This window comes from Triturus cristatus, chromosome 1_2 (genome assembly GCF_964204655.1).
Source record: "Triturus cristatus chromosome 1_2, aTriCri1.1, whole genome shotgun sequence".
Classification (NCBI taxonomy): Eukaryota; Metazoa; Chordata; class Amphibia; order Caudata; family Salamandridae; genus Triturus; species Triturus cristatus.
In genome coordinates this window covers 562,441,092-562,468,819 of record NC_140580.1, presented here as the reverse complement: position 1 = coordinate 562,468,819, position 27,728 = coordinate 562,441,092, and the positions used below count along the sequence as shown (strand labels likewise).

General features: G+C 45.4%; 1 protein-coding gene across 1 annotated transcript in view; it reads right to left on the bottom strand.

Annotated features, from left to right (window-relative positions):
* Positions 1 to 10,539: 10,539 nt before the first annotated feature.
* LOC146867630 (uncharacterized) overlaps positions 10,540 to 27,728 on the bottom strand; it is a 93,290-nt gene continuing 76,101 nt past the window's right edge. Inside the window, 6 exon segments of the mRNA XM_085623357.1 lie at positions 10,540 to 10,790; positions 17,815 to 17,947; positions 18,895 to 18,982; positions 20,293 to 20,309; positions 23,514 to 23,656; positions 26,891 to 27,026. Coding sequence (XP_085479483.1) covers positions 10,540 to 10,790; positions 17,815 to 17,947; positions 18,895 to 18,982; positions 20,293 to 20,309; positions 23,514 to 23,656; positions 26,891 to 27,026 — 768 coding nt within the window.

Here is a 27,728-nt window from a genome sequence, read left to right as displayed (position 1 = left end):
AATACTGCTAGTGATATGATCCAACGCGTGCCCATAATTGAGCCTCATCAACTCCTTGCGATTTGTGGTGACATGTATGCCCAAATACTTCACCTCCGTGTCACACCATTCTATTGGGAAATCAGTAGGAAATTGTACCGCAGCTGCTGCTCCAAACCGAACATATTCCCCGAGGATCGGATTGAGATTCTGCTGGGGATTTTTGATGTACAGGGTGACATCATCGGCATAAAGTGAAATAAGGATGGGGCGGAGAAAACAACGCAGGGTTTTTTGCTGATGGTGTTGCCTAATTCTTGCCGCCAGCGGTTCTATAGCATGGGCAAACAAGAGTGGAGACAGGGGACAACCTACCGAGTTCCTCGAGTGAGGCGAAAGGAGGGAGAAGCATGCCCATTAATTAAACCCTTTGCAGTGGGAGAGGCATAAAGCAGACGAATGCCATGCTAAAAAAAAACATAGGGAGCCCCATGTTTTGAAGAATAGTAAAAAGGAAGTCCCACTCAACCGAATCAAAGGCCTTTGTGGCGTCCAAAAAGCAGCCACTAATGCCAACTTGGGGTCCACAGTCTGCAGGACGGAGAAAAGAGTACGGAGGTTATGGGAGGTCATTCTACCGGGGATAAAGCCCACCTGGTCAGGCAGTACCAGCTTCTCCATCAATAAGCAGAGGCGATTGGCTAGGAGATTTGCAAGAATTTTCTCATCTGTATTGATAAGGGAGAGGGGCCTGTAGGAGTCACAGCGATCTGCTGGTTTTCCAGGTTTGAGGAGGGAAACAATAAGTGCCTCATGCATTGAACCAGGGAGAATCTGAGCCTCTTGAGCCTCCATATACACCTCCCGCAACACCGGGATTAATTGTTCAAGATAAGCCTTATAGAAATCAATAGGGAGGCTGTCAGAGCCCGATGCCCTACCTGATTTCATTTGCATGATGGCTTCTCTGAACTTGTCGTCTTCAAAGGGAGCCGCCAAAAATTCCCTTTGATTGTCACGTAACCACCCTAAGGTGATATCCGCTAGAAACGAGGCAAAGTCGGGGGGCTCGGTTCTTTGGAAGCTGCAAAGATTAGTGTAAAATTCAGTGAAGGTATGTAATATTGCAAGGCTGTTCTGTGACGCGTCCCTGAGGCATTTACCACATCACGAATATAGTTGGAAAAGCGGGGTGGACGGATCTCCGCTGCGAGCGCCCTACCGGGCCTTTCTCCCTCTCCATACTGGCGTGCAGTGAAGTATTTACCACGAAAGCGGACCTCACGCTCCGTTGTATCAGTATAGTCTGTGATTTTGTCTCGAAGTGCGGTTTTCTGAGCCCCTGAGGAATCCCGCCACAGATCTGCTTCCAGTAATTTTATTTCCCTTTTGAGGCAACGCAATCTGCGACGAATATCCCTGAGAATTCCAAAGCTTTTTAGCAATGCAAAACCCACGCACCGTTACTTTAAAAGCCTTCCAAAGGGTACTCATATGAGTGAGGGAGCCTTTATTCCGAATGAAGAAATCAGATATCTCTTCCCCAAGCTCCGCCCTAAAGGCAGCGTCCAATAGCGCATCTGGCACTAAACGCCAGATTCGAGGGGATGTTATCAGGCTGGGGGGCACAATCGTCATGCACACCGGGGCATCTTAGTGAGTTCTGGCCATGTGATCAACTGAGGGAATCCAAGGAGCCACACCTCGGGATACTAACCAATAATCGAGGCGCGACTAGGATGCATGTGCTGTAGCGTAATACGTGCCTTTTCTCGCATCGGGTGCACATGGCGCTGGGCATCTATCAGCCCGTGATCAGAAAGCAAGCGTGCTAATGTTTCATGAGTTTTTGTGTAGTGATGAGGGAGAGGATTGGACTGGTCAGCAGCAGGGCATAGAACGGTGTATAAGTGTCCCCCCAAATGATGTGTATGGAGCCCTCTTTAAGAATGTGCCCCCAAGAGTAGTAAAGTAGTCCGGGTCATCAATATTGGGCCTGAAACTACAGACAAGCGTAACTGACTGCGTGCCCAGAGTGCTCCAGAGCATGCAGCTCCTACCAGAAGGGTCGCTGAAGGTGCCGCCCACAATAAAGGGTGTGTTCTTTTTGACTAAAATTAGAGTACCGCAAGAATAAGTAGAATAGGATGAGAATACCCGCTCCACAGAGCATCGGCTACCAAAACGGGGAGGGCGGCGCGGGTCGACATGCGTCTCTTGAAGCATAGCGATATGGATCTGATACCTGTCCAGGTATGCAAGAATTTTCCGGCATTTACGGGGGTTACAAAGTCCTCTGACGTTCCAGGTGAGCAAGTTTAAGTGAAGCTGTTCAGGAGACGCGGTTATCATTCTGGGAGAGGAACGTGATCGCTTGGAGCAGCAAGATGGTGTGCGCTACATGTGTCTACATCAATGTACTCTGGCAGAAAGATCTGGTGAGTCGTACCTAACAGAACAAAAAAAACAGCAACAACATTCCCCCTCTCCCACCCACAACAGCAGCCCAATCGTGCTGTAACATATCGCCCACTGCCCAGGAACTTGCGACATTATAGTCCAGTACAAACATGTCCAAAAAGTATAAAAAGAGGGGGTGCGCCGGTATGCCACGGAATCCTCCGGTCTCTCACAAGCTGCAAGGCAGCTAACCACAGGAGTGGGGATGTAAGAAGAGAGAACAGGAGTGTACTCGGCAGGGATTCAGAACTAGCACTCTAAACATACATGACAGCCATTTACCCAACATGTGGAGAGCACATAAAGAAGGTTTCATTTATCTGCCCATTCTGCGCTAAAGCCAGTCAGGAACTTTGGAGACGAATGAAATAAGCGAACTCACAAAAGCCAGACCCAATATCACCTCAGCGTCCGAATGCCTGGTGATAACTGTCCTGGCAAAGGGCGTGAAGTGCAGAAGAGATACAACAGGAAACGATGACCTCTTTTGGATCAGCCCTCAGCAGGAGATACAGCTCTAGATTCACGGGAGTCAGGGGTGTGTCTCGGCGATCTTCGGTTGATGGATTTAAGGAAGTCCTACGCCTGATGTGGATTGGAGCAAATGATGTGTTTGCCCTGGTAGGATACCTGTAGGCGCGCCGGGTACAGGAGGGCATACTCCACCAGTGCCTTTCGAAGGTTTTGCCTGACAGCCAGGAATTTACACCTCGCTTCCCGTACAGCTACCGTGAAGTCTGGAAAGATTGTAAACTCCAAACCCTCATGTCACAGCGGTTTCTGCTCTCGGGCCAGTCGAAGCGCAGCATCAGGATCCCTGTAGTTAAGGAGGCAAGCCACAATAGGACGGGGTGCCCCACCCGGTGGGGGACGCGGGCCTAGGGAGCGGTGTGCCCGTTCTACAACGAGCTGCAACAAGAAGGCCCCATCACCACACGCTCCCCGCAGAAGGTGCTCCACAAAGTCCTCCATGTGGCCCGTATTGGTGCCTTCCGCAAGGCCCATAATCCAGATGTTATTACGGTGACTGCAAGACTCCAAATCCTCATTCTTTGCTGCAATAACCTTGAGCAGTCTATCTATTTGCGACACTTGAAGCTGTAATTGTGAGGTGGTATCCTCTGTATCTGAGATACGCTGTACCGCTTCTTTGATCTGCTCATCATGTTTGTCAATCTTCTGTATTAAGAAGTCCAGTCGGCTATTCATAGATCAGTAAGACTGTGCTGCATAGCGAGGAGCAATGTTTTGACCTCCACCAAAGGCTCCGGAGACTGCATCTGTACCTGCTCACCACTGGATGGGGCCGAGTCCTCCGGGTTGGAGCACGTGACTGCCCTCTTGGCCTCGAAAATCAACTTGGGCTGGAGGCCGTCCAACTTACCAACTTACCCATGATGGCAAAGACACCACCCCCCCCCCCCCGATCGGGGAGGGTTAGCACCACCGGCGACGCAGGGGGATGATGGAGTAGATGAGAGACGTAAAGTGTAGCCGTGACATCCGAAGGAGTCTGCAAGAGTGCGGAGGAGAGCAGCCCTGAAGAAAATGGGTTGTGGCCTGTCGTGGAAGGACCTGTCCAAGGCCCAGACGGAACAGCACGGAGAGCGGCGTGGACCAGCCCGCTCCGCAGATGTTGACTTTGACCTTGAACTGTGTATGCATGGAGTCAGAGTACAGCCAGCAGGGCGGCACAATGGAGCAACCCTTCCAGAAGAATGAAACTACACAAGCAGGAACGAGTCTACAACACAATAGGGCGGAGGGTAGAGCTCCACAAGCACCGTGCCGCAGGATGGCACCCAATGAGGAAAGCAATAAGGCCTCAAGGAAAACAAATCCCAAAATGGCAGTCGGCAGAAAAGTCCAATCTCCCAGCCGCAGTGATCAGAGGACTCGACTGCTCCTCAGGCTCGCAATCCAAAGCCAGCGCCGCACGTAGGAGCGTTGAGGGCTGTAACACAGGAAGCGCAGGCCAGCAAGATGAATAGGCCCCACAGGCGTCCAGTCAACTCCCAGAGCCCAAGTCAGCGATTCCCGTCAAAATGCAGCCGGCAGCGCCAGGTAATGGCTGTCACCCTTGCCGATGGCCAGCTATGCTCAGAAAGGTGGCCGCCACCACCGCAGCCGCGCAGGAGTAAGGCAGCACTCCCCCGACTCACCGGCCTGCTCAGATATAGCGGTGACGCCTCCCCGGGCCATCAACCCGACACCGGGGGGATCCAGAGGAACAGGAACTCGGTCAGCTGCTGTGCACACCACCTCCGACGCGGCCGACCGAAAGTCAGCACAGGCACTTCAGGCAAGGACTGGGGGCAGCTCTCCACTGAATCCACAGATCGCAGGCAACACTTCAGGTGAAAAGAAAGGCAGCCAGTCACACCGCCCGCAGTTCACGGACAGCACCGCAGACGGTGGCAGGGGGGCAGCCCGTCAGCAGGAGGCGGGCAGGAGCTGCGGGAAAACGGTGAACAGAGTGATCACAGCACAAGAGGGAAAAGCGGCAGCCCTGTTTAAGCAACGTTGGTGAGGTTTAGAGCAGGATAAATGGAATATTATGCTGCCGAGTGTCCAGAGCCTCACTGGCGTGCGGCCATATTGGTCGTGCGTCACCTAATGCCCCCGATGCACTGTGATACATTATTTCAAATTTCACTCACAATGTCTCATAAACAGGACAAAGAACATATCATATACAGGAGATTCAATGATTGCATCATAAATATCATGGGGATGGAATTTTATTTGCTAGCAAGACATCAGGTGTCATCAAATATTACAAACCAATAGAGTTTTTCAAGCCTACAAAAACAGATTAAATAATACAGATTTAGTTTAAAAAATAATGAAATTGGTGCTGCAAATCTCTAAGATATGTTACTTGAAAGTAATAATTTCTTGAAAGTTCGCAGGAACTTCATGTTATCTATTATATGTATTTTTTATCTTCCTTCACCGAGTTCTATACTATCATTTTCTATCTAAACCCTTCCTGTCTATTCATTAATATACTAGATTAAATATTTGAATGTGAAGATGCGATGGAGTGAAGTAACAATGTGAAGATGCGATGGAGTTAAGTAACGGTAGATCATTACTATTTTTTGTGACTTAATGTTGTGCGACTTTATGGAGTATCTTATGGTATTTAACCATTAACTTTTGGGTTGTTTTACAACCACAGCTCAGTTTAAATATGGCGGTGCTGGTTACGGATTATATATATCCTTTCCTACTTCCAGCGACATCAGATGCGTCTGGGTCATGAATAGGTAGCCGATATTTCTAAATACAGGTTCCGTTTCCTATTATCAGCAACTCTAGATAAGAATTTTTGACCCCTGGGTTTGAAATATGCACCCAATGCTATGTTAGGTAGTTTATAAAAGGGGTCCTTGGTAGAGTTGTTACAACTACAGCCCACTTCAAATATGGCGGTGGGGATTACGGATTGTGGGTTCCTTTTTCCGGCAACTTTAGATACGTTTTTTTTACGCTTTTGTCTGAAATATTTAGCAGAATTTGGTATTTATAAAATATATAATCAAATTGCCCACCGATAATATTTCTTTATTTTTCGCCTTTCTTTTACCACTTACAAATGGCGCCGTATACGACACAGTCCGTTTTCGTTGTTTGAGGTACTTAGTCTCTCCAAAATGGTGATTTCCGGTTTCCCGAACATGACTGATGGAGCGCTCTAGTAGCCAGAAGGCACAGGTGTAGCTGCTCTTGGCTACTTGTTTAGGGTATTTAAACCCTGAAACAACATGGTGCTGAGTCTTTCAACCCGCGGATGGTGCTGGCTGGGAGGCAACAACCGCGTATCAAGGTGAGGCGTTTTGGTGTGTTTAGCAGTTGAAACCCTGTCGGTGGGTTTGTGTGTTTAAACTTTTGCATTTGCGTGCGATAGCTTTTCTAACTAAAAATATATTAGCAGGGCAGTTACTACTTGAAGCTAATTTTGATAACCGAACGCCGGTACATTGGGGTTATTTGGAGTATTTTGCTGTTTGAATCCCACTCTCGAATTACTTACACCATGTCCATCTAGAATTAACGACTCCAGTGAAAAGGCTTTCTTTCTTTTCTTATTTAAATTTCTGAGCAGATTGCAGAAATCGGTAGTGTAGTGGATGCAATGAGATATGCTGCAATTATTGTGAATATTCTCCTGTTGCTTCTAGTAGGTATTATGTGTTTTTTTGGTAGGCGGAGATCATCCCACTGGGGATTGAGAGCACCTATTCTTCTGATTTTTATCGTTCTACGGGTATTTTTTTAGTTGACTTGGTAAGTTTACATTTCTTGAAAGATAATATTCTGGTTATGATTTTGAAGATTAAATTTAAAACAGGGATCTGTCTTATAATACAGAAATACGTGAAGGTTCTATAACTTCAATATTCAACTATTAGGCACATGATGACACTATTAACGGCATGGTAAAACCTTTTATTATAGATGCTGTTCTGAAGATAGCATCTGGGCGAATTATAAAAATATTTTTGCTAATCATTGCTAAAGACTATTACGTCTGTTTGTGTGAATTACAGAGGTGAGTATGATTTTCCGCCTCTGGCCTCTTATATTCTTTCTCCATCGTAACTAGCATCTCCTCTTCCTGTTTGGTTTTCTCCTTTCTCTTACTGATGTTCAGTTCTTTCATTAATCGCTTGTTTCTTGGCTTTTTTAAGGATATAATCCAAATGATATAAATATTCATGGCATATGTATCAAAAGAACTTATATAAATTATTGCTAATGTATTTTTAATCTGTATGTGATTTTCTAAGATTGAATGTTTTTTAATGTTGTTCAATGTTGTATTTATGTGTGTAATATTCAATGATGTTATGGTGTTGTTGGTCTGAGTCATATAATGTGTTGTCTTGAGCATATTTATGACATTTGAATAATCTTTAATTTTGTCCTTCAGTTAAGTTATATTATGTGTTTGTCTTATATATGTCTTATGTTGCTTTGTTTGCAGCTCTGAAGAAGTTCTTTTGGCTATCTACCGAACCGAATGAAACGCGTTGGCTGCTTTTTTGTGAAACTTCGTGTAAACTTGAAGATAAAGGATTGAAAGAAATTTAAAAGGAGTGAATAAGCTCTTTTTGTTCAAGTGCACTGCTCTATTTTTCTTGAGAACTGAACCAGTACATCCTGGTGGACAAGGGTTATATACATGCACTATATCGCGGAAAGATGCCAACCAAACTTCCTAGTCCTGCTGTGGCTACAACTGCATCATGACGCATAGCCACACTCATGGTGGGATGAAAAGAAACAGCGACCAGGGAAACTTGGCTCTAGAAGATGTTGGATTTGAAGAACTAAGAGAGATTAAAAAGCTGATATTTGAGAAGGCTGCCTAAACTTGGAGGTTTATATGGACTGTGAACATGAAAACCTTTAAAAGATTTACATTTAGGTAATGAACATGATTTGTGTAGCACACAACTCTTTAGATATATTTAGAGATTCACCATACCCCCTTAAAAATATCAATGTTTCTAGGAAAACAAATCAATGTTTCTAGTGAACTCCCACAGCCTTCAATGAATAAGGATTGTCTCCTGTCTAAAAAAGAGTATCTTACTGAAATACAGAATGCTAATGAACAACTCGCCCGATACTTTGACAAATAAGGCAGGAGAGAGACCAGGGAACACTGAAAAATTCTGGTTTGGAAGAGTCCTTGAAATATTTTAGAAACTTTCAAATAGAGTCCTTATTTTACAAATGTGTGACCATCATTGTAGTTTGAACTACTCATGGTGAAGGTGAATAGTATTAGTACAATATTTTTGTATCCCTAGTTCATAAGCTTCAAAGAGTCTTAGTGACACTTCTGATTATCCATATAATGTTGTAAGCCTTATTCCTAACTTCAGGGACTAAGACATTAATCAAACTCTGAAATTAGATTTGTAGGTATTGGTGGCCATAACTAAGGGAAACCATAAACAGTACTATTTAGATGGAGCCCGCCGTCTGGTTGTAAAATCATATTTTGGGCTTATCAAGAACATACAGCGGCTTGGTGCTCGTACACTTCATACCATTGGTTGGCTTTCTTATGACTCATGTGCCTGCTTCTTATTCGTGTCCCAGCTTGTCCCTCTTTTGTTTGCTGCTCTCATGGTGCATTGCCTCTTTACCATCCTATTTGATTGGCTGGCTTCTACTGCATGCATTTCAAGCACTACTGTTGTCTTTTGGGTGAAGCACCCCACGAGACTGGCTGTCTCCTTCATTCACGTCTCTCCACCTGCACTCTATGATGCTCTCTGTCGCCAATGAGCTCCTCCCTGTTCCCTTCATGTTACGCTCACCCTGTTTCATTCTTGCCAGTGTGATACTCCCCTGACCGCTTCTTGTTGCTCTCTCACCCGGCGCCTCTCCACCACACACCTGTCCTCCTAGTTGCTTGCCCCAACCCTTCTTGTCTCTGGCTCATTGCTGCAACCATGTGTTGCTTCCCCAAAATCGTGACCTCCTTCTCTCTCACCCGTTGCTACTCCTCCACCCAACTTATTGCTTCTGTCCCACCCATGTCCGTCCCCTCCGGCCCTCGGTGTTGCTCCCCCTACCTGTGCACTCTGTGCTGCTCCTCCTCCTCCCCCACCTGCGCCCTCTGTGGTGCTCTTCCCCAGCCCATGCTTAAAAAAACAAGCTTTTGTCCTACTTATTTTTTTTATTTACTGATCTAGCTTTGTAAATAAAAATTGCTTAGGTTTTTTTGTAGGTGTTAACACATAAAAAATTATGCAACCACTTGACGCCTTTTTCTTACTTTGTTTTCTTTAGCCATATTGCACAGCATCAGTAATTCTGTACAGCATGGCTTAAAAACAGTGGCAAAGCTAAAAGTTCCCAAAGGCGAAACCTATTGGCTTTTCTAATGCTTGCTTTGAGAAAGATATTCAAGGAGCAGGGTATTAAGGAAAACTGTTCTTTTGAAGCTGAAGACTGGCAGCTTGAAGCAGAGCATTAGGCCTTCTTCACATAAGACAAAATTGGCAATTATATTCTCTTTCACAGCACAGATTAAAAAGCTTGCCCAAATATTCCAAATGATGTTATTTATTTTGTAGCACTAATAGTCATGCCCAAACAAAAAAAATATGTGTAGAGTTCCAAAATGAGTTGGAAGAAAGTTCCACTTAGAGGTCACAACTTTCATAAAAAACCTAGATAAAATGTATTGCTTAAAAGAACAAGTTACTTATTTCGGTAAAGCTCTTTATGGCGGATACTCCATCTAAGTACAGATTCCTCAACTTTAAAAAATCCCTAGCTGCCAGACTAGATCAGGAAGATTTTTCAACATAGCCCCTCCACTCCACCCCAGAAGCGAAGACTGGAGACACACATAGGCACCACCCAAGTGCAAACAAGTTACTTACCTTTGGTTACACTCTTTTGGGTAGAGACTCTATCCAGCCACAGAATCCCAAACTTTTGAATATTTCCCAGGCGTCTAGAAACTTTTTAGAAATGCTTCTGTGCACCATTAAGTTGTGCCTAACGGCTCTGCACTGAAGCTGTTCTGCGTCCGTAAGTGACATGCAGGGCCTATATAGGTGCCACTTCCAGCGCTGATGTCAGTTGGATTCCCCAAGACCTGGAGCTCCAAAAGAAAATTGGTAGATAGTGTGAAGATTCCTAGACTTGGAATCTTTTCATGGGTAGCGTCAAACCACAGAACAGGGAAGATGGAAGAGTCTGGTGAGGAATCTGCAGCTAGACACAGTCTCTACCAGAAAGAGCATTACCAAAACCAAGAAACTTGTTCTTCTGATAGAGACTTCCAGTCGCAGATCCCTCACTTTTTGAATAGATACAAGAGCAGTACTCAAGGGGGAGGAGGGCAGTGAATGGACTCAAACCAGAAAGTCCTGCACCAGACTGGCAAAGTGCCCTTCACGTGGACTTGGCTATCCAGAAATAGTGCTTCATGAATGTATGGAAGGACACCCACGTAGCTGCCAAGCAGATGTCTAGAAAAGACAGGGACTCCGCAAGCTAATGCAGTTGTAGCAGCTTTGGCTCTGGTGGAATAGGTACACAGTCCGACTGAAGGCTGCTTCTTCACCGTGCGTAGCAGATCTTAATGCAAAGCGTGATCCAAGACGAGATGGTTATGCTTCTGCACTGACTTGCCTTTTTTTGTTCGGCGAACCTCACAAAGAGCTGATCGTCCACCCCGTGATCTGTGGTGGGATCAATGTAGAAGTTGAGCTCTCTCTTAGGGTCCAGTTGATGGAGCTTCTCTTCCTCCTTCGAGGGGTTGGGTGGAGTATAGAATGCCAGAAGAGTTATGTTTTGGCTGACGTGGAACACTGTCACAATTTACGGCAGAAAGGATGCCCTAGTACGCACAACCAGCTTGATGGAGAAGAGGTTGGTGTACGGTGCATGAACACACAAAGCCTGAAGCTCACTCACACGCTGTACTGAAGAGATGGCAACCAGGAGCACAGTTTTGATGGTGTAAAGCCGTAAAGGACAACTGTCAGCTTGAATGTAGCACAGATATATAAGACAGGATTAAGGTCCCATTGGGGTATCACAAACGGAGACAGGAGAACATACGTTGCAGCCGTTTTAAAAACGGCATCACAATAGGTGATTTATATAAAGAGGGCTGATCAGGCAACCGGAAGACAGCTAGGAGGGCCGAAAGATAACCTTTAACTGTACTCAGAGCAAGGTCTTGCCAGGCAAGAAACAGGACAAATAAGCCAGGAGGGGGTTAATTGTGTGAATGCTGCATCAAACCACAAATTTGTGGCAACAATCGTTGAGGGATACCTGGCTTCCAAGATGTCATCAACCACCTCCAGAGGAAGGTCGAAGGTGTTCAGCTGTCATTGCTCAATCTAAACGCATGAAGGTGGAGTTTGCACAAGCTAGGGTGTAGAATCCAACCGTTCTGCTATGACAGTAGTTCCTCCAGAGGGGGAGTCTGATCGAAGGGCAGATGATCAAGCCCAGGAGTTCTAGATTGCATACTTTCCATGCCTGTCGAGGGCCACTAGGATGACTTGGGCCAGGTCTGTCCTGATCTTCTTGAGAACTCGGGGCAGGAGAAGTATCGGCAGAAAGGCATCAAGAGTCCGGAGTTCCCACCTGAGATGGAATGCATCTCAGAGCGAGAGAGGCTTGCCAACTCGCAGAAGTACTGCCATTGTGTGTTCTCTGTGGTGGCAAACAGAGCAAGACAAGGTTCTCCTCAATCAGAGAGAGGCATTGCACCACCTCCACACGTAGCTGCCACTCATGATCCCCTGGGTGTTGACTGATGAGCTCCTCCGCTTTGGCATTCAACAACCCTGCCAGATAGTTCACCACTATCAGTTCCAGAGGCAAAAGGCTATTTGGCACAGGGTCCGTGACCTCACCCCGCCCTGATTGCTACTGTACCACATGGCAGTGGTGTTGTCCATGATTACCTATACCAGCCTCCCCCTTATGGATGGCAGGAAGGCTTCCAGTGCTAAGCAGATGGCTCCTAGCTACAAAAGGTTGATATGGAGCCGGTATTCCGCTGCAGACTTGAGGCCTCTGATCTCCACATCTCCCAGATGGCTGTCCCAACCCAGAATCAATGCATCAGGCATCACACGCTGCTCTGGGTGGAGAAAGGTGAGGGGTCTGCCACTGACCCAATCACAGTCCAGCAGCCACCACTGCAAATCTTTCACAGTCTCTTCCAAAATCGGGCTTGTCTGTGAAGGATTCAGGTGTGACTTCAACTTCAAAATGACGACTGCCTGGGGTGAGCCTGTCTTTAACAGCTAGTCATCAATTTAAGGGACGACTGGCACCCCCGACCTCTGAAGGTGCGCTGCTACCATGGCTATCACTTTCGTGAATAACCGAGGGACGCTGGTGAGACCACAGGGGAGCACAGATAAACTGAAAATGCTCCTCTCCCACCACAAACTGAGGTAGCGCTGATGGGCCGGCAAGAGAGAAATATGAAAATAGGAGTCCAGCAGGTCCAACTCCACTATCCTGTCTCCAGGGTAAAAGGCAGACAAGACCTGGGCTAGGGTGAGCATTTTAAATGTCTCTCTTTAAAACATTTATGGGCTGAGTCAGCGGATTATAGCCATGCATGCCGGTGAATGGGGACACTACTGCCTATGTCATGCCCAACAGAGTCAGTGATGTCGAAGCCACAATGAATCGTAAACTTGGCCACATCACAACCATACTGGATGGCCTGTGAGAGAAGAGGGCGAAGGTCTTCTGGAACACCAGGGAGAACTTGTGCCACAGAGTTCCAAAGGGTGTAAGTATAACCGCCGAGTAAACAGGAGGCATTGATTGGCCGCAGAGCCAAACTGCCGGAGGAGAGCAAGCGATTTCCAAAATTCCCCACTCTTAGATTCCATATCAGGAGGAGTGTTAGGGAAATTGTTAGGGTTGGTCTGTCTAGTGGAAACCTGCACCACAAGACTGTCTGGAGAGGGGTGCTGAGATTGAAAAGTCAGGTTGTGGAGCCTAGCAATTTGCCGGTTAACTGGAGGGCCGGTACAGGATTTAGTCCAAGTCCCTAGAAGGGTATCTGTCAAGCCTGATTCAAAGGGAGGAGAGGCTCAGAAACAGACTGGTCGAGCTGCAGGACTTCGGTCAGGATGTTCGTTTTGAACTCATACTGGGAAGGTGCAGATCAAGGACTTCGGCCGCCATACACATGACCATGGCTTAAGAGGCAGATTCTTCAGTGGTTGGGTCAGGAGGCAAAAAGAGGGCAGTTTCCGGGGAGGCTTGTGAGTCTTCATACCAATTATCACAGGCAAAGGGCCGAGTGAACTCATCCCTCTGGCCATAGTCATTATCAGAGTCAGTATCAAAGAGGGAATGCAATGAATGTTGTTTGCCTTGAGGTAAGGAGAAACCTCAGTCGCATTCAGTTTCGATATCGGTCAAAGTCATACCAGTGTCAAGTCAGCATCAGAGAGGACAACAGGGGAACCCTTTTCGGGTGGTGTAGTTGGCATTGGCCTATCTGAGCCTGGTGTGGTCGTGGGGGCCAGAGGCTGTGTTGGTGCTAGAGGACTGAAGTGGCTCAGGGGGTCCAGGTTCCGCCAAGGGTGAACCTGCCGGTGGTAATCCAGGTGGGAGGCTTCTTATGGTTCTGTGAGGCCCAAAGGCTTGCAAGAGGGAGTCAGTAGAGGTGCAAAGAGACAGAGTATAGCTGTGCCGGCATCAGCTGCAGAATTGGCTCCGAAGTCAATTGAATCTGGGAGCGGCACCGGGGCAACTAGCGCCACCCACGAGCTTCTTCAGGTGAGTGGGAAAGGCAAGAAGCGAAACTCGGCTTTGACTTCTTAAGTTTTCTGTGCTTACCTGAGGACTTGAAGCACAACATAAACCGGCCATGAGAAAAGCTCAATCGACGCTGGGAATTGGAGGAGGACCGGACCTTTGACTTCGAGTGGTTCGCCACTGCATCTTCTTGTGCTTGGTGACATTAGGTTTCGCCTTGCGCTCCCTAATGGCCTTCGGGTTCATAGTTGCACGGTCTACGCAGGTCTTGGAGCCGTGGTCTGACCCCAAACACCATAGGCAAATCTGATGAGGATCTGCCACAGACATCTGCTTGCAACAGTCCTTGCAGGATTTAAACCCTGTCATATTAGGGGTGAAATCTCTTGCACACTGTAGAAATTTGTGAAGAAATTCACAAAAAGAGGTCTCTGAGAGATGAGAGAAACTCCGGATTCATGTCTAGAGGCAGGGAAAAAAGGAACTGATGTCAGCGCATGGGAGTGGTGCATATATAGGCCATGCACGTCATTTCCGGAGTGGAACAGCGTCAGTGCAGCAGCAAGGCAACAGCTTCCGGTGCCCAGAAGCACTGCTGAAAAGTTTCCAGATCCAGTCTGACGCTTGGGGAATATTCAAAAGGTGAGGATCTGGTGCTATAAATCTCTATCAGAAGTCAGTTTGTTTTTTCAGGACACCATCTGCGCTGTCGGGAGTCCAAAAACTGATTGTTCATGCCAGTGTGCAGATCTCTACTTTGGGATCTTTTTAGCTGAAAAAGCGTTCATTCCATAGAGCAGGTAATGGAAGAGGGGGGGGGGGTGCTATCTGTGCGGACCTGACCAGCATCCTCTTGAGGAACAGCAGGAAGGCTTTCAACGCCAAGGGAATGGCCCATAACTCCAGCAGGATGGTATGAAGACAAGTGTCTGCCTGAGACCAGAGTTCTTTGATCTCCAACTCTCCCAGATGAACTACCCCAAAAGAGCAGTCATACGTGTTTCACTACTGTCAGCTGTGGGTGGGGTAGGAAGAAGGGTCTGCCAATTGTGATTGAGCGGGCATCAATGACGATCTTTTGCAGCATCCTCCGAAACCTGGATGGAGTAAGGCAGGTTTCCCTGGTGCTAAGCCAACTGAGACTTTGGATTCCACTGCAGAGCCATCATATGCCACCTTGCAGCAAGCAGCATAAAGGAGGCCAGTAGGCCAAGAAGCCTCCAAGTCATCTTCACTGAAACCCAGGACTGAGGCTGACACATCTGGATCATATCCTAAATACCCTTGACTCCTTCTGGAGTGAAGGCCTGAAAGTGCACCATATCCAGGAAGGCTCTGAGGAGACGGAGACTCTGCCAAGGATTCAGGTGTGACAGCATGTTTATAGTGACCTAAAAAATGTGAGGAGGTTCGCCGTCGTCAGTAGGTGGTCCACGGCTGACTGTGCCATGCCTGCCTTCAACAGCCGGTCATCGATATAGGCGAAGGCTAGAACACCCGACCTCTGAAGGAATTCCGCGACCACCACTATTCCATTCATGAACACCCGAGGGGCACTGGTGAGGCCAAAGGGGAGCACGGCAAACTAAAAAATCCTCTTGACCCACATTTGAACTGCAGGTAGCGCCTGTGGGCCTGCAGGATGGAGATATGAAAACAGGTTCCCTGCAGGTCCAATATCACCATCCAGTCTCCTGGATCCAGCACAGCTTCAGCCAAGGTCATGATGAACCTGCAGTGTCAATCCAGCCTGAACCAGCATGGATTGTGGTGCCAGTTGTGGAGTTGGAGCTGTACTTGAAGCAGGTACGGGAGGCCCAGTCAGCGCCATAAATGGTCCATCCACTGGTAACCCTACTGGAGACCTCTGCAGATCTGTGGGGCCCAAAGGCACGTAGGGTGCCTGGAGATGCAGCGCATAACATCCTTAAATGCCTCAATCTGGTTTGGTGTCACTACAGGACCCAGAAATTTGGGGTGCAATGAAATCAACTGTGGAATTTGATCTTCAGTAGAGGACTGGAAGCGAGACAGTGGGGCACCTTAATATCCTTGCAACTTCTGCTTAGCAAGAGGGGTACAAGGCCTGCTTGGACTTCTTGTGTTTCTTTTGGGATTTCAAAATACCTGAAGACTTGGATTACAATGATGACCTAACATGAAACCAGCCCTGAGAGTGGGAACAACTCTGTGTCCTTGACTTTGAGCAGAAGAGGCCTTTTCACTGCTTCCTTCGGTGCTTGGCGACGTACAGCTTGGCTTTGCAGTCGCAGATAGTCTTTGGATGCATCAATGTACACTCCTCGCACGACTTGGATTTGTGGTCTGACCCCAAACACTAGAGACACACCACTGTGGTGTCAAAGTTCCTACAAGGATTCAACTCTGTAGTTTTAGGAGGGGACATATTACATTGCACAGCAGAAAGTGAGGAGCTATCTCTGGATCTACGTTTGAAGTCGCAGAAAGATAGGAACTGAAAACAGGCCGCTTGGGTGGTGCCAATATGAGACTCCAGTCATCACTTTGAGGGTGTTGGGGAGTTGGCACGGAGCCCCATGATGCCATCTACTGGTATATAGGAGCTATACTGAAAAATCTTCCAGTTTGATGCATAAGGACATTCTAAAGGTGAGGAATCTGCGGTTAAAAGTACCCATCAGAAGTCACTCTATGGTTGTACATTCCGAAATTCAGCACTTCTATTACACTGAAACGACCTATTGCTAGTGTGGCACCCACCCTTTACTCTCCTACAAAGAACCCAACAGTCTCTCATCTGTTTTAAGACACTATTCACAGGGGCATAGCGTTGGGGGTGGGTCTGGGGGGATATTTGGGATGTTACATCCACCAACCCCTCCAAAAATGTATCCACTAATAAATAGTTGGGTGCAGATGCTTTCAGTCAGCTATGGCCAGGTGTCTGCAGGATTTCACCTGGGATTTTTGCATATGCATACAGACGAAAGTGCACACACACACTCGCTCGAAAATCTTGAAACGTGGGCTATTTTAGAAAATGAGTTTTAAGTGATCCTAACAATCCCCACTCCCCTCCCTTTCCACTGCCCCTTAAGCCCCCCACATGCCATGCTTCTCATATAATTTATTTTAACATGATATGCTGGTTGTAAAATCTGAAGCCCCCAACCCCCAATCTTACTGTCCAACCTAAGCCCCTGACTACTCACCTTCAACATATCCAATCCAGAACTCATACACTGGGACCGGTGTTTAGAACCTCTTACCTCTCCTCTGGAAATTGCTGAAAACTTAATAACTCTGCTTTGTCTGAACTACCTATGAACTTATAAGGCTGCCTATTTTCTTTCTTTTTTCCAAATGTTTTTCTACAGTGTCTGTATTTCAAATATGACAAAACTAACCTTCTTAAGAATTGTATGTTGTAACATTGGCTTTTTTTCTAACATATGTAATGCTGCAGTTCATCCAAAATTGCATGCTGGCATTTAGCATTGTTCTATGTAAAGCATAGTAATATAATTAGGTGCAAAACGGCATTCCAAAAATGCTATATAAATGAATAAATAGTATTTAACCAAGAGGAAAGCGTATGCCAAGTGTTATTAAATTACCCACTGGGCGTAGTTTAGGTTTTTCTCACTCCAAAGTTAAAAGTTTCTGGTTTTTTGTCAGTTATCACGTTTGACTGCAATGATTGCAGAGAATGGAAAAATAAAAGATATGTATATAAGGTTAGTGCAGGTGTACAAGAGGAAACAGTCAGTGACAAAGCCAGAAATGCAGTAATGTATATGCTGGCAGAGTAAGAGCTAAGATATGGCACTGGGTGAAGGTCTTGGGCACCTAATGGCCCTTGACATTTAGGTATGGCTCTTGGTGTTTCCCTCTTACTCGTGTATGCTTTCTGGAAGAATTTAAGGCCTTGAAGATGTTTGATAATGTTGACTCCTCTCCAATCACCTGAATGATTACAGGATTAATTTTTGCACCATTGCAACCAGATAACTTTGTTTTGGCAAAAAAAAAAAATAGAATTCACCCTAGGTTACAGAAAGAATATGGTTTTCAAAAAGTAGTCTACTGGCCACTTGGGATTACCTTTTAACACACACATGCTCATGATTTCAGGCCCACATTCTTCATCAGTAGCTTTGAGCATAAGAAATACTGAACTATCCAAGTTAGTGTAAAAGCCCCTCCCTGCAAGCCCATGTGCCATGTTTAGTGTCCACTGGAAGTTGAGAACACAGGATAATTGAGCAGGGGTATGGGGCCAGCATATCCTAATTAAAAATCATCTGGCAGAAATACTGTGTCCTGACTGTTTCTCAAAATATTTTAGTCAGACAATATTTTTACTAACAATATTCTGCCATGAGCAGGTAAAATTCACTTGTTCTGCATCAGTACTTAATGAGTGTTTATCTTTGCACAAATCAGTCTCACGTGGGTCGTATGACCTTCCTACACAAAACAGCCACGAGGGAAGAGGGTCTGCGGTATGGAAGTGGACTTAAAAACTATTTTCACATTGAAACCAGCAGAAATGGCAACGAGTGATAGAGTCAAAAGTTGAAAATATGTTTTTACAATGTGATGATTTTTTTTTCAAACGCAAGCATGGCCGCGAGGAAGAGAAGAGGGAAAAAAAGGAAATAAGAATTAAACAGCGCACATCTACATTTCCACCATAGGTGGTGAGGCACGGCTGTGTGATCACAGGGTGAATGCTGCACAAGACCAGTAGAGAAGGGTTACACAGGTGCTCTCTGCAGCACAAGGAATAAGCAGCTGAAAGCAGGATCCGTTTCCTCTACTCACCACAAGGGAATCCTAAAAGAAGCTCGATGACAAGCTAGTATTGGCATTTGCAGAGCCAGTTCCTGTCCCCTCGTGAGCACCTGGAGCACTGAGCAGGCCGTGTCCGATTTGGGGCGAGCAGGAGCATGTGACAGTTCACCCAGTCTAGTGTCCAGGAAGAAAGAGCTTGCATGACAGCTTCCCTTGACTGATTTTCTACAGCCCAGAGCTTACATACATTGCTGAAGAGTTAGCTAGACAGAGTAAGATACCTTTTTATGACAATATGCATCTCTTGGACGATGAGCTTTCTGTTTAATCTAGTGGTATCTTTTGATAGAGATATTGTAATCAGTTAACATCATTTTGGCTACATACCTGCGGATCCTCAAAGACGAGTAATCTGAGCGTGTGTTTGACAGTCTTCCTAAAGACACAGGGGTCTTCATTGTTTAAAAGTCCACTGTTGATAGAGCGTCATGTTATTCTGAAATTTGTAGGGGTGCATTATATTCACCGTTAGTCAGCACCCGCATATTAATCAAAGTAGACTAAGAAGTGCCATAGAAATGTATTGCAGTAATCGTTTATTATAGAGGTGATTAGAAATGTAATAATGCTTCTCGTGAAGAGTAACGTTGCAGATTATCGTGAATGTATTTAGTAAATGTATAATGATTAGTTTATGAAATGCAATGTGTTAGGTTAAACGTGTGCCATGTTAGTTAAACGTGTAGGTTGCTTATTCATGTACATGAGGATAATGAACTAATGCTTAGAGTGTGATTTAGTAGTGTGTTTAATGATGTAAAGGCCTGATCGCATATACGTTTAAAAGAGAAAGGCCTGTTTGTTTTCTTACGATAGCTAACATCGTAGGCCGAAAATGATTTCCCTTGGTAAAGGATTTGGGCTGCAGGGAGATGTAAAATCCTAGAGAAGTGAAATGTTTTTCGTTCCCATGTTTCTGTTGCAGGTGCAAGGACATTTAGCTTGTTAGTGAGACTAGGTCTTTGTTTTAGGAGTTAGGATGCTGCGAGAAGTCAACAGGGGAGTACGATGGAATGCGGGGATGATACTTTCAGCGGAGAAGGTGCCTGGGACCCAAGGTCAAGTTAACCGTCATTGGACGCCATACAAGTTTGTAGGAAAAGTACTGGAAGAAGACCTGGCTGAAGAGGTGTGCTGAGGGCGTGTTCTACTTTTTGGGGGTTTTGTATTAGGGGCAGTGCCCCGTGGGTTGAGCAGTTGAGGTTTAGACGGAAAGCTAGAAAGAGCATCTTAGATCGAGCTCTGACTAAGTGAATGTACTTCTTAGGAAGCCTTCACTCCTGACACCTTTAATCTCTTGCCTGGGAAGGGAAATGTTAAGTAGGGATGTCACCTTAGAGTTAGAGTAGGGATAGACTAACGTTTCCCTTTTTAGACTAATGATTCCTAATTTGGATATTGGCTTAACCATTGCTTTCTTAATGATCTTGGAGTCAGTGATTCTTTTTGTTTTGAGTCGGATGAGAATCCTACGTAGGCTTGCATTTGTATTAGTGCTCATTGTATTAAGGTGTCTGTATGTTCAGTTATTTCTGGTTGTAATAAAATCTTATAAATTTTAGATTCAGAGTCAGTGGTCCTTTTCAAATGAAATCTAATTTCGGTGATTATGTTTTGATAATTATATTTCCTCCCCTCTATGCTATTTAGCAGATAAAAAGATCCTGGCGACTTGAGAAGATTCTTGGAGATAATCAGCTAGGCAAGAATCCGGTCACATCACTGGGATCAAAGCAGACTCCCTGTAACAGAAAAATAAGGGTATGGTTGAATTTCCATGGCTCAGGAAAATAAATGGACAGGTTCAAACTTGTAGGAGGTCAAAAGCACCGGATGTAATCAAAGCATAAGCAAGGAGGCTCGCATTTACATCCCCTGGTGTCATTTCCTCATGGCTGCCTCTCACTATCTTACAGTAGTTTAGCAGAGCTGATCGTAAGTTTACTCCCTGGGTCCCACCTCATTAAAAGAAGATCTAAAATGTGTCTCTAAAACGTTACTTACCTTAGCTAATGATATTTCTGGAGGATATTGTATGCAACTATAAAGTTCTCATTAATGACTCTCCTCCAGGTGACTGAAAAGATCGGAAAAAATGGTGGCAGATCTCCTGTGCTGACAAGTAGCGCCATGGCTCCAAATCAACTCCAACAACTACCCCGTAAGTTACATCACTGAGTGATATATGGCACCACCCAGAACAGATGTCAATTCTCAACCTGTTTACCCCCACACAGCTACAGACAGAAATAAGCCTGTTGAATTTAGAAGAATGTAGAGCACAAAGCCAACTTGGTACCTTATTATCAGTGCTGTAACCACTGCTTAGAGTGGGGAAGCGGGCACGTCGTTGAGGAATCTGCAGGTAGGCAGAGTGTGTGTAAGAAAAATAATTAATGAAGATAATTAACTTCTTCCTGTGGCGGATTCCACTTGCAGATTTCTTATCTTTTGAATAGTGCCGATATGGAAAAGAAACAGCAAACGTGACCACCGCAATGGCAGTTAGGCTAAATCATCTAACACTAGGCACTGGCAGAGTAGTAGTGCATCCTGATAGACTCGAGATAGATTGGTCCAGAACAGAAGCATCACTAAAACAAAGCAAACACCTAACCTAAGGAACCAACCATTTCACATCCTTGGGCACTAGCAACAACCATAACGCCTAAATGCATAGGAAAATAGAGCAAAGCACATAGATAGTAACGCTCAAGACCAAAGAACAAACGGGTCCTGCAGACAGGCAAGAGGTGAAAATGAAAGCAATCCAAAGGGAAGGATAGGACTCATATTTCATACACTGACCACCTGAAGCAGAAGAAGGCAAGGAAATATAAACACAAACACATCTTCAAGATATAAAATAACACCACAAAGTGACCCGTGGTGAGCAAGAGGAAGCAAGCAAGCACCCTTTTGTGACTGCCAGGTGGGCTGTCTAAATTAGGATGGCTACTGCAGAGGGAGTCACTGCTGTCTCTGACCACCAAGGGGAGCAAGGTGTGCTGAGTTTACTAGTTTTATTGTGTGGGTTGTATCGCAGTGGAGTGGAGTAACAAATGTCCCTAGGGTGTAAGGGTATTTGTTTTTTTGCGTAGTGGTAGGCTGGTTGGTCTTTCGGTTAGACTTGGAAAGTTACTTCACTTTCATGGTAAGGACTCGAATATTTGTTACCTCTGATGACAGGGATGATGGGGGGAGAGTGGATGGATTGGTCATGCTGTATTGTACTGATTACTGGAACCTGAACTCAGTATAATTCATGTGTTTTTGTTCTTTTTGTAATTCACAGCAAACCTTTATTGATGCTATAGTTTTAAGAGTCCATGCTGTGTCATAAAGATTTTGTTTAAAGAGGAAGCAACCACTTGTCATACAACAGTATCTTAGCCATCGAAGACCAAACAACAGAAGCACCAAATGAATGAATGACAAAACTAAGTATTTGAGTCGAAGATGAAGTAAGAGTCACAAACAGAAACACATGCAGTAACAAGGAAAATAAGCAAGGTCTTAGAAACCAAACCATGTAGCAGAGGCTGGTGGTTCAAGATTGATCACTATCTGCATGCAGAGCCTGTAAAACCCATCTAACCCCTGGCAGCAGGAACAAGATAACCGCTCTCCTCATGGTTCACCCAAAATTGGCCTACATGTGTCTGTCAACACATCAAGGCCAGGGCAGAGCTGAGCTGACCAGCAATCGAAGTCAACTGGCACCAGGATTAAAGACCACTGGAGGAGGGGCATACAACAGGCCTGACATTACTTTAGTGACCAAAACTGCACCAGAAGAAGTAAGAGGTGGCTGAAGACTAGCTATCACAGCCTGGACGAAAGGCACTACATGAGTGAGGTCAACACCAGGTGATAGAAAAGCGAGTAGCGAATCGGACAGCACCAGAATAGAACCGGCACCGGGCCTCTGTGCAGCTAAGCAGGAGTTGAGTCCATAATTGATGTCAAGATCAGAGTCGAGGAGCGACTTTGAAGAGGTACCTGCCCTGAGGTTGAGAATGACGTTGCGTGTGAGGAACACTTCTCAATCTGGTTGATGTACAGGGGTGAGGGGGGCCCTGACAAAGAGGACCTGAATAAATCTGTATGAATGGCGCCCTCACTTGCCTACGGGTCAATCTGAGAATACACCTTATGCCCACCTGAGTATGCACAGAAGAAGGCTCAAACCAAAGAAGACCTGAGATGGCTCACAACCCAGACTCTTCTTGGGGGGAAGACACCAGAACAATGAGATACAGAGGAGGAGCTCAAAGTGCCAAAAACAGGATCTCCAGCATTGCAAAAACCTTGCGAAAAGAAGAAAACTTCAGAAGAGAGCACATTATATCTGCACCACAGAGCAGGGAAAAAAGGGGGGCTACTTCTGAGTCAGACGGCATCATATATGGAGCAATAATGTCACATCTAAGGTGTCAGAGTAGACATGAATCGATGGAGCCACCCGCATTGCAACGTTTTCTAGATCAGTCTGGCGCCTAGAAGAGATCTATGATGGGTTCGCTGCACTTTTCTGTGCTGACTCATTCTGCTGTTCGAGCCCCTCGAAAGCTATGTGGAATAAATATCTCCACAAGGGTGGAATCATGCAGGGCATTTCCAGTGTCTGTTATTAGACTGAACAGCATGCTGTGTAAGGAGAAATTCATTCTGCCCAGGCTTTTCTACGAACACCAATATCATAAGCTGGGAAAACTACATGGCTGTTATCTACAGTATGTGCAAAAACAACACCCCAGTCCCAGACTATGTGTTCATGCATTCCATTCACAACTCCAACAACCCCACACAATTCAAAACCACTCCTCCATTTGTCAGCTAAGGCAATTGCACTATGATCAAGTGCTATAAAATGGATTATTACAAAGTCTTCTCTATTAAATTATTGTTGGAAACTAAACAATTGTCAGCCGACAGCATTATACATGTGGTGTAGAAATCATGTTGGTGCCATCAATTTCAGGATATATGTTGTTCCATTTGCAATATCGCACGAAGCTCAGGATCTCACCAAACAGCTTCCTTTTTTCAGCAATATTTCTACCAGGTGGCGCGCCCACCACTGAAAATTTAAAAAAACATATAGGACGATGATTGAAAACCTTAAAAATAGTAACTCTCCCTTTAAATTCATGCACCACCTTTAAGATATTCACAGCTCCAGATAAGGGGTGGGGGGATAAGGCACATTCTACTTCCCTAATTGAAGCTTATATTCCAAACAATAAAAACAATTATACCCAAAATACTATACAAAGAATAGAGGATCAATCGATGAGCTGGGACCTCCGACCACTGGGTATATGTCTGAGTTAGAGGCATCAACAGCAAACTGAGACAAGGGGACAGATCTACCATTGTTGAAGCCTGCTCTAAAATTTTCCTTACAATCAATAATTGCTTTTATGTCAATTGATTACCAAGTACAAAGTAAATATTGCTCGTTTCTTGTTCAAATTAAATGTTTACTGACCTACAAAAATGCGGTCTTCCAGGATTTACATATGGTTTGCACTTATCGAAAAAAAAAGCACAAGAGCCGACAGCTTTGTTGCCCAGTGGCTGTTGCTTTGTAGTCTGAATAAGAGCCTTCATTGTAGGAACTCTGAACAAACGAGTATGCAACTATACAGATGATAGCACCTTATTGCAATCTGTGTGTGGCACGTGGAGACATTATCTGCGTTTGTTGTCTTGCACGAGTCCAGATATTTCTTATTTTATGTACTGAGGTGTCTAAGCACTCTGGTCGCTACAGATTTGTATTTGATATTTCAGAAGAAAGTGAACAAATTGTTTGACTTAAGTACACAGCATTTACTGGTCAACAATTTCACCAAGAACACACAGAAGCCAAACTTCCTTTTTGAAATTCAGTTAATATCGCAGTAGTTTACAACAGCATTATGCTATTTGTGGGTTCATATATGGAAGGGGGTTGGCTTGAATTTCGAATTGTATTAAAGGTAGTTAATATTTTACTCATAGCCTTCCTGAAGCAGCAATCAGAGACACATAAAAATGTGAGCTGCCCTGGATATGTCATCACCTTGAAGAAGAGACAGTGCAGTCCCAGTAAACTTCCATTGTCTGGGATGCTACTCTTGCCCTCCATCTTGTGTCATGCTAAACCAGGGGCATGCAACATGGATCCTGCTGGCTTCATTCACTACTCAGACTCACACACAGCCCTACTACTCACTGCACATGCACACAACATCCACACGTAATGGCATTTTTAAGGTTTGGCTTTCACATAACACAAAGAACTTTGCTCGAGAGGTTTCAGCAGACCACATTCTCTTTGGCACATGTTGTTTTGTTATCAATGGCAATGGCTTAGAGGTAGCCTAGCAGAGGCAGACCATTTGCCAGTTTCTAGTCAATGTCAAAGGTGCCTAATATATAGCACTATCTAACTGCCAAATAATGCTGTTTCATTCTACAGTTTTACATCCTCAGATTGCATGCTATCCTGAAAAAGCCTCCTCCATATTCCTAAAAACCCTACATGAAAACAGATTGATTTAAAACATCTGACTGTTCCCTCACCTTGTTTGCTTTTGAATGACCCTACACTTCATCCACGGCATGCCTTCTCTCTGACAGTATAGCCTAACCGCAGTCACATGATTGTGTACATTACTCTATTAATGTATATCTCCAAAATGCCCACACCTCAAATCATAGACCACAACCGCTCCTCCTTCAAAGCCACCCCTCTGCAAATTAACAACACCTAGCCTCCTCTAGCCTGTCTGTTAATCTCACGAATTATTTGCATGAGCTTACATAGCATTCTCTAATGATCACATCTTGTCGTATCAATTTAATCGACCAAAAAACTGAAAGAAATGCATTACATGTTCTCCTTGAGAGCACATGACTAATCTCAATAACCAACAATAACCACAGAACTTGGGTTCCAGAGCAGAGTGAAGCCCGGTGTAACGATCATCAACACCTCGACAGGGGTAGTAGGGGATATACAAATGCAATCAGGGCACAAGTCCTAAAAAAGAAGTGGGGGGACGCGGACGTCACGACCGGAAGTGACATCATGAAAGTTGGCTTGAACCATCAGACTCATTGCCTCCCCTCGCTCACCCCTTAGATGCGAATGCATCAGAGAAGCCAGCGTGTGAGCAGTGTTCTGAATGGGCTCCGATCTCGCCCCAGAGAGGCCAAAGAGTGAATGTGTGGCTCCATTTGTTCCAGTTATCGAGCTCCCGGTAAGATAAGTGGGGGGACGCCGTCCACCCGCGTGGTACCTCGACTCGAGCCCTGAATGCACTTATTACACAACACCAATTCATTTTGTTGTTTCCGTACATAAGAATAGAGGAAACAGTTTGAGCAGAGCAGGGTGAGGGGTAGTAAACTCCGGCTTACGGCTGAACGGAGTTAAGTAAATAAGTAAATAAAACGAATTACATTGCGCGTGCTGCAACGCAATTCAGCGGTGCAACGCGGGCAATGTAATTCGTTTTATTTATTTACTTAACTCCATTCGGCCGTAAACCGGAGTTTATACCCCCCGCCCCACCGCCCTCCCACGAGGAGCCGCTACTGAAAAATAAGCAGGTTCTTGTAAATGTAATGTAATGTAAATTTGATACTTGTATAGCGCACTACTCACCCGCAAGGGTCTCAAGGTGCTTGTACGAATACCGCTGTGGAACCCATCCTGGCTTTTCCCTGTGAGGCGTCCACTCCTGGGCACCCCCAAGGTGGAGGCCAGGCATCCTTAGCGTTGTGGGGGCCGTTGTGGAGATTAAGCAAGCTATTGCCCAGAGTTGCAGAGTGGGACTCCATGATTGGAATAGGCACCAAGGCGAGAATTATCAGGTCAGTGGAATTTTTGAGCCCAAGACCTGCCGAGGTGGGGAATTGAACCCTGGTCCCGGGCTAGACCTCTGCATCAGGGTCTGCCACTCTAATCATTGAGCCGCACTTCTCCACTCTTGCATGAGTGTTGATGAGCAGTAGGGGAGCATAGCAATGAGACAGTCACAGAGAGTGCTTAACTGGAATATATTGAATGGAGAAACCAGGGAAGAACAATGGTGGTAGGGAAAACAATCTGTGACTAGAGGTAACTACAGAAAAACTTACATTACAGATTACATACTGCAATGCTCAACCACTGGATGGAAGTATTCAGGCTGCAAGCACTTACCAATTTTGGGATAGGTTTATTTTAAACAAATAGCAGACACAAGGGAAACTGATAAACTGCCTCACAGATAAGCTTCCTCCATATTCCACTACTATGCTCTCTGTACAATATTGTTATCTGAAACATGGCGGTCTTCCATCAAGTAAAGTATGGAGTCATTTCTATCATAGAGCACCGCATATGGAACTAGCATCAAGGGATGGTGAGGAAGAGACAGAAAGTTCTGTAATAACTTCTTCCAGTTCGAGATTACTGGCACCTGAAAAAACAAAGAGAGATGGTGAAAAGCTATGTCAAATAGAACAGCACATAAAAATAGGGGTGGATGATACATTTCGCTCTGCCTGCAGATTTCAAAGATTTTTGGCCACTTCACGTTACCATTGTAACGTGGAGTTCCAGCCCAACTCCGCCAACTGCCGTGTGGCAGAGTTTTTTCTCACACATGGCTCGCCAGCATGAGTGACGATTGGCCTCCCCTAGCGCCAGTGCGGGCGGTAGGAGGGCACCCAGCAAGATTTTCTCAACACGGTGGTTGCGACCATTCACGTTGAGAGAGCTGCCACTCGAGTAGAAAATCTACTCAAGGGGCAGCACAGAAGCAGCATCCTCTGGCGCACCACCTGGTGCTGTTCGCCCTGATTTTGCAGTGCGGAACAAGCTCCTGCTGCTAAAAATCAGCTTGAGCAGCGCGACGTGCTGATTCAGGCTCGCTCCATGGAATCTCGCTGAGATTTCATGTAACACCGAGGAATTCCGTGGATGTAACTCCACAAGTTTCGCCCTCCATTGCGTATCACACAAATCAGAAGTGACACAGTAACACATATTTCTGCTGCTGTCGTATCTATAACTGTTGGACTTGGCGCTTTTTGCAGGGTTATCCCTGAACTTTTTGCCTTCCTCCTAGTTGTTTTTTCTGACATGGTGTTGGTGGTTTTAGCACTCTGGGCACTTTAGC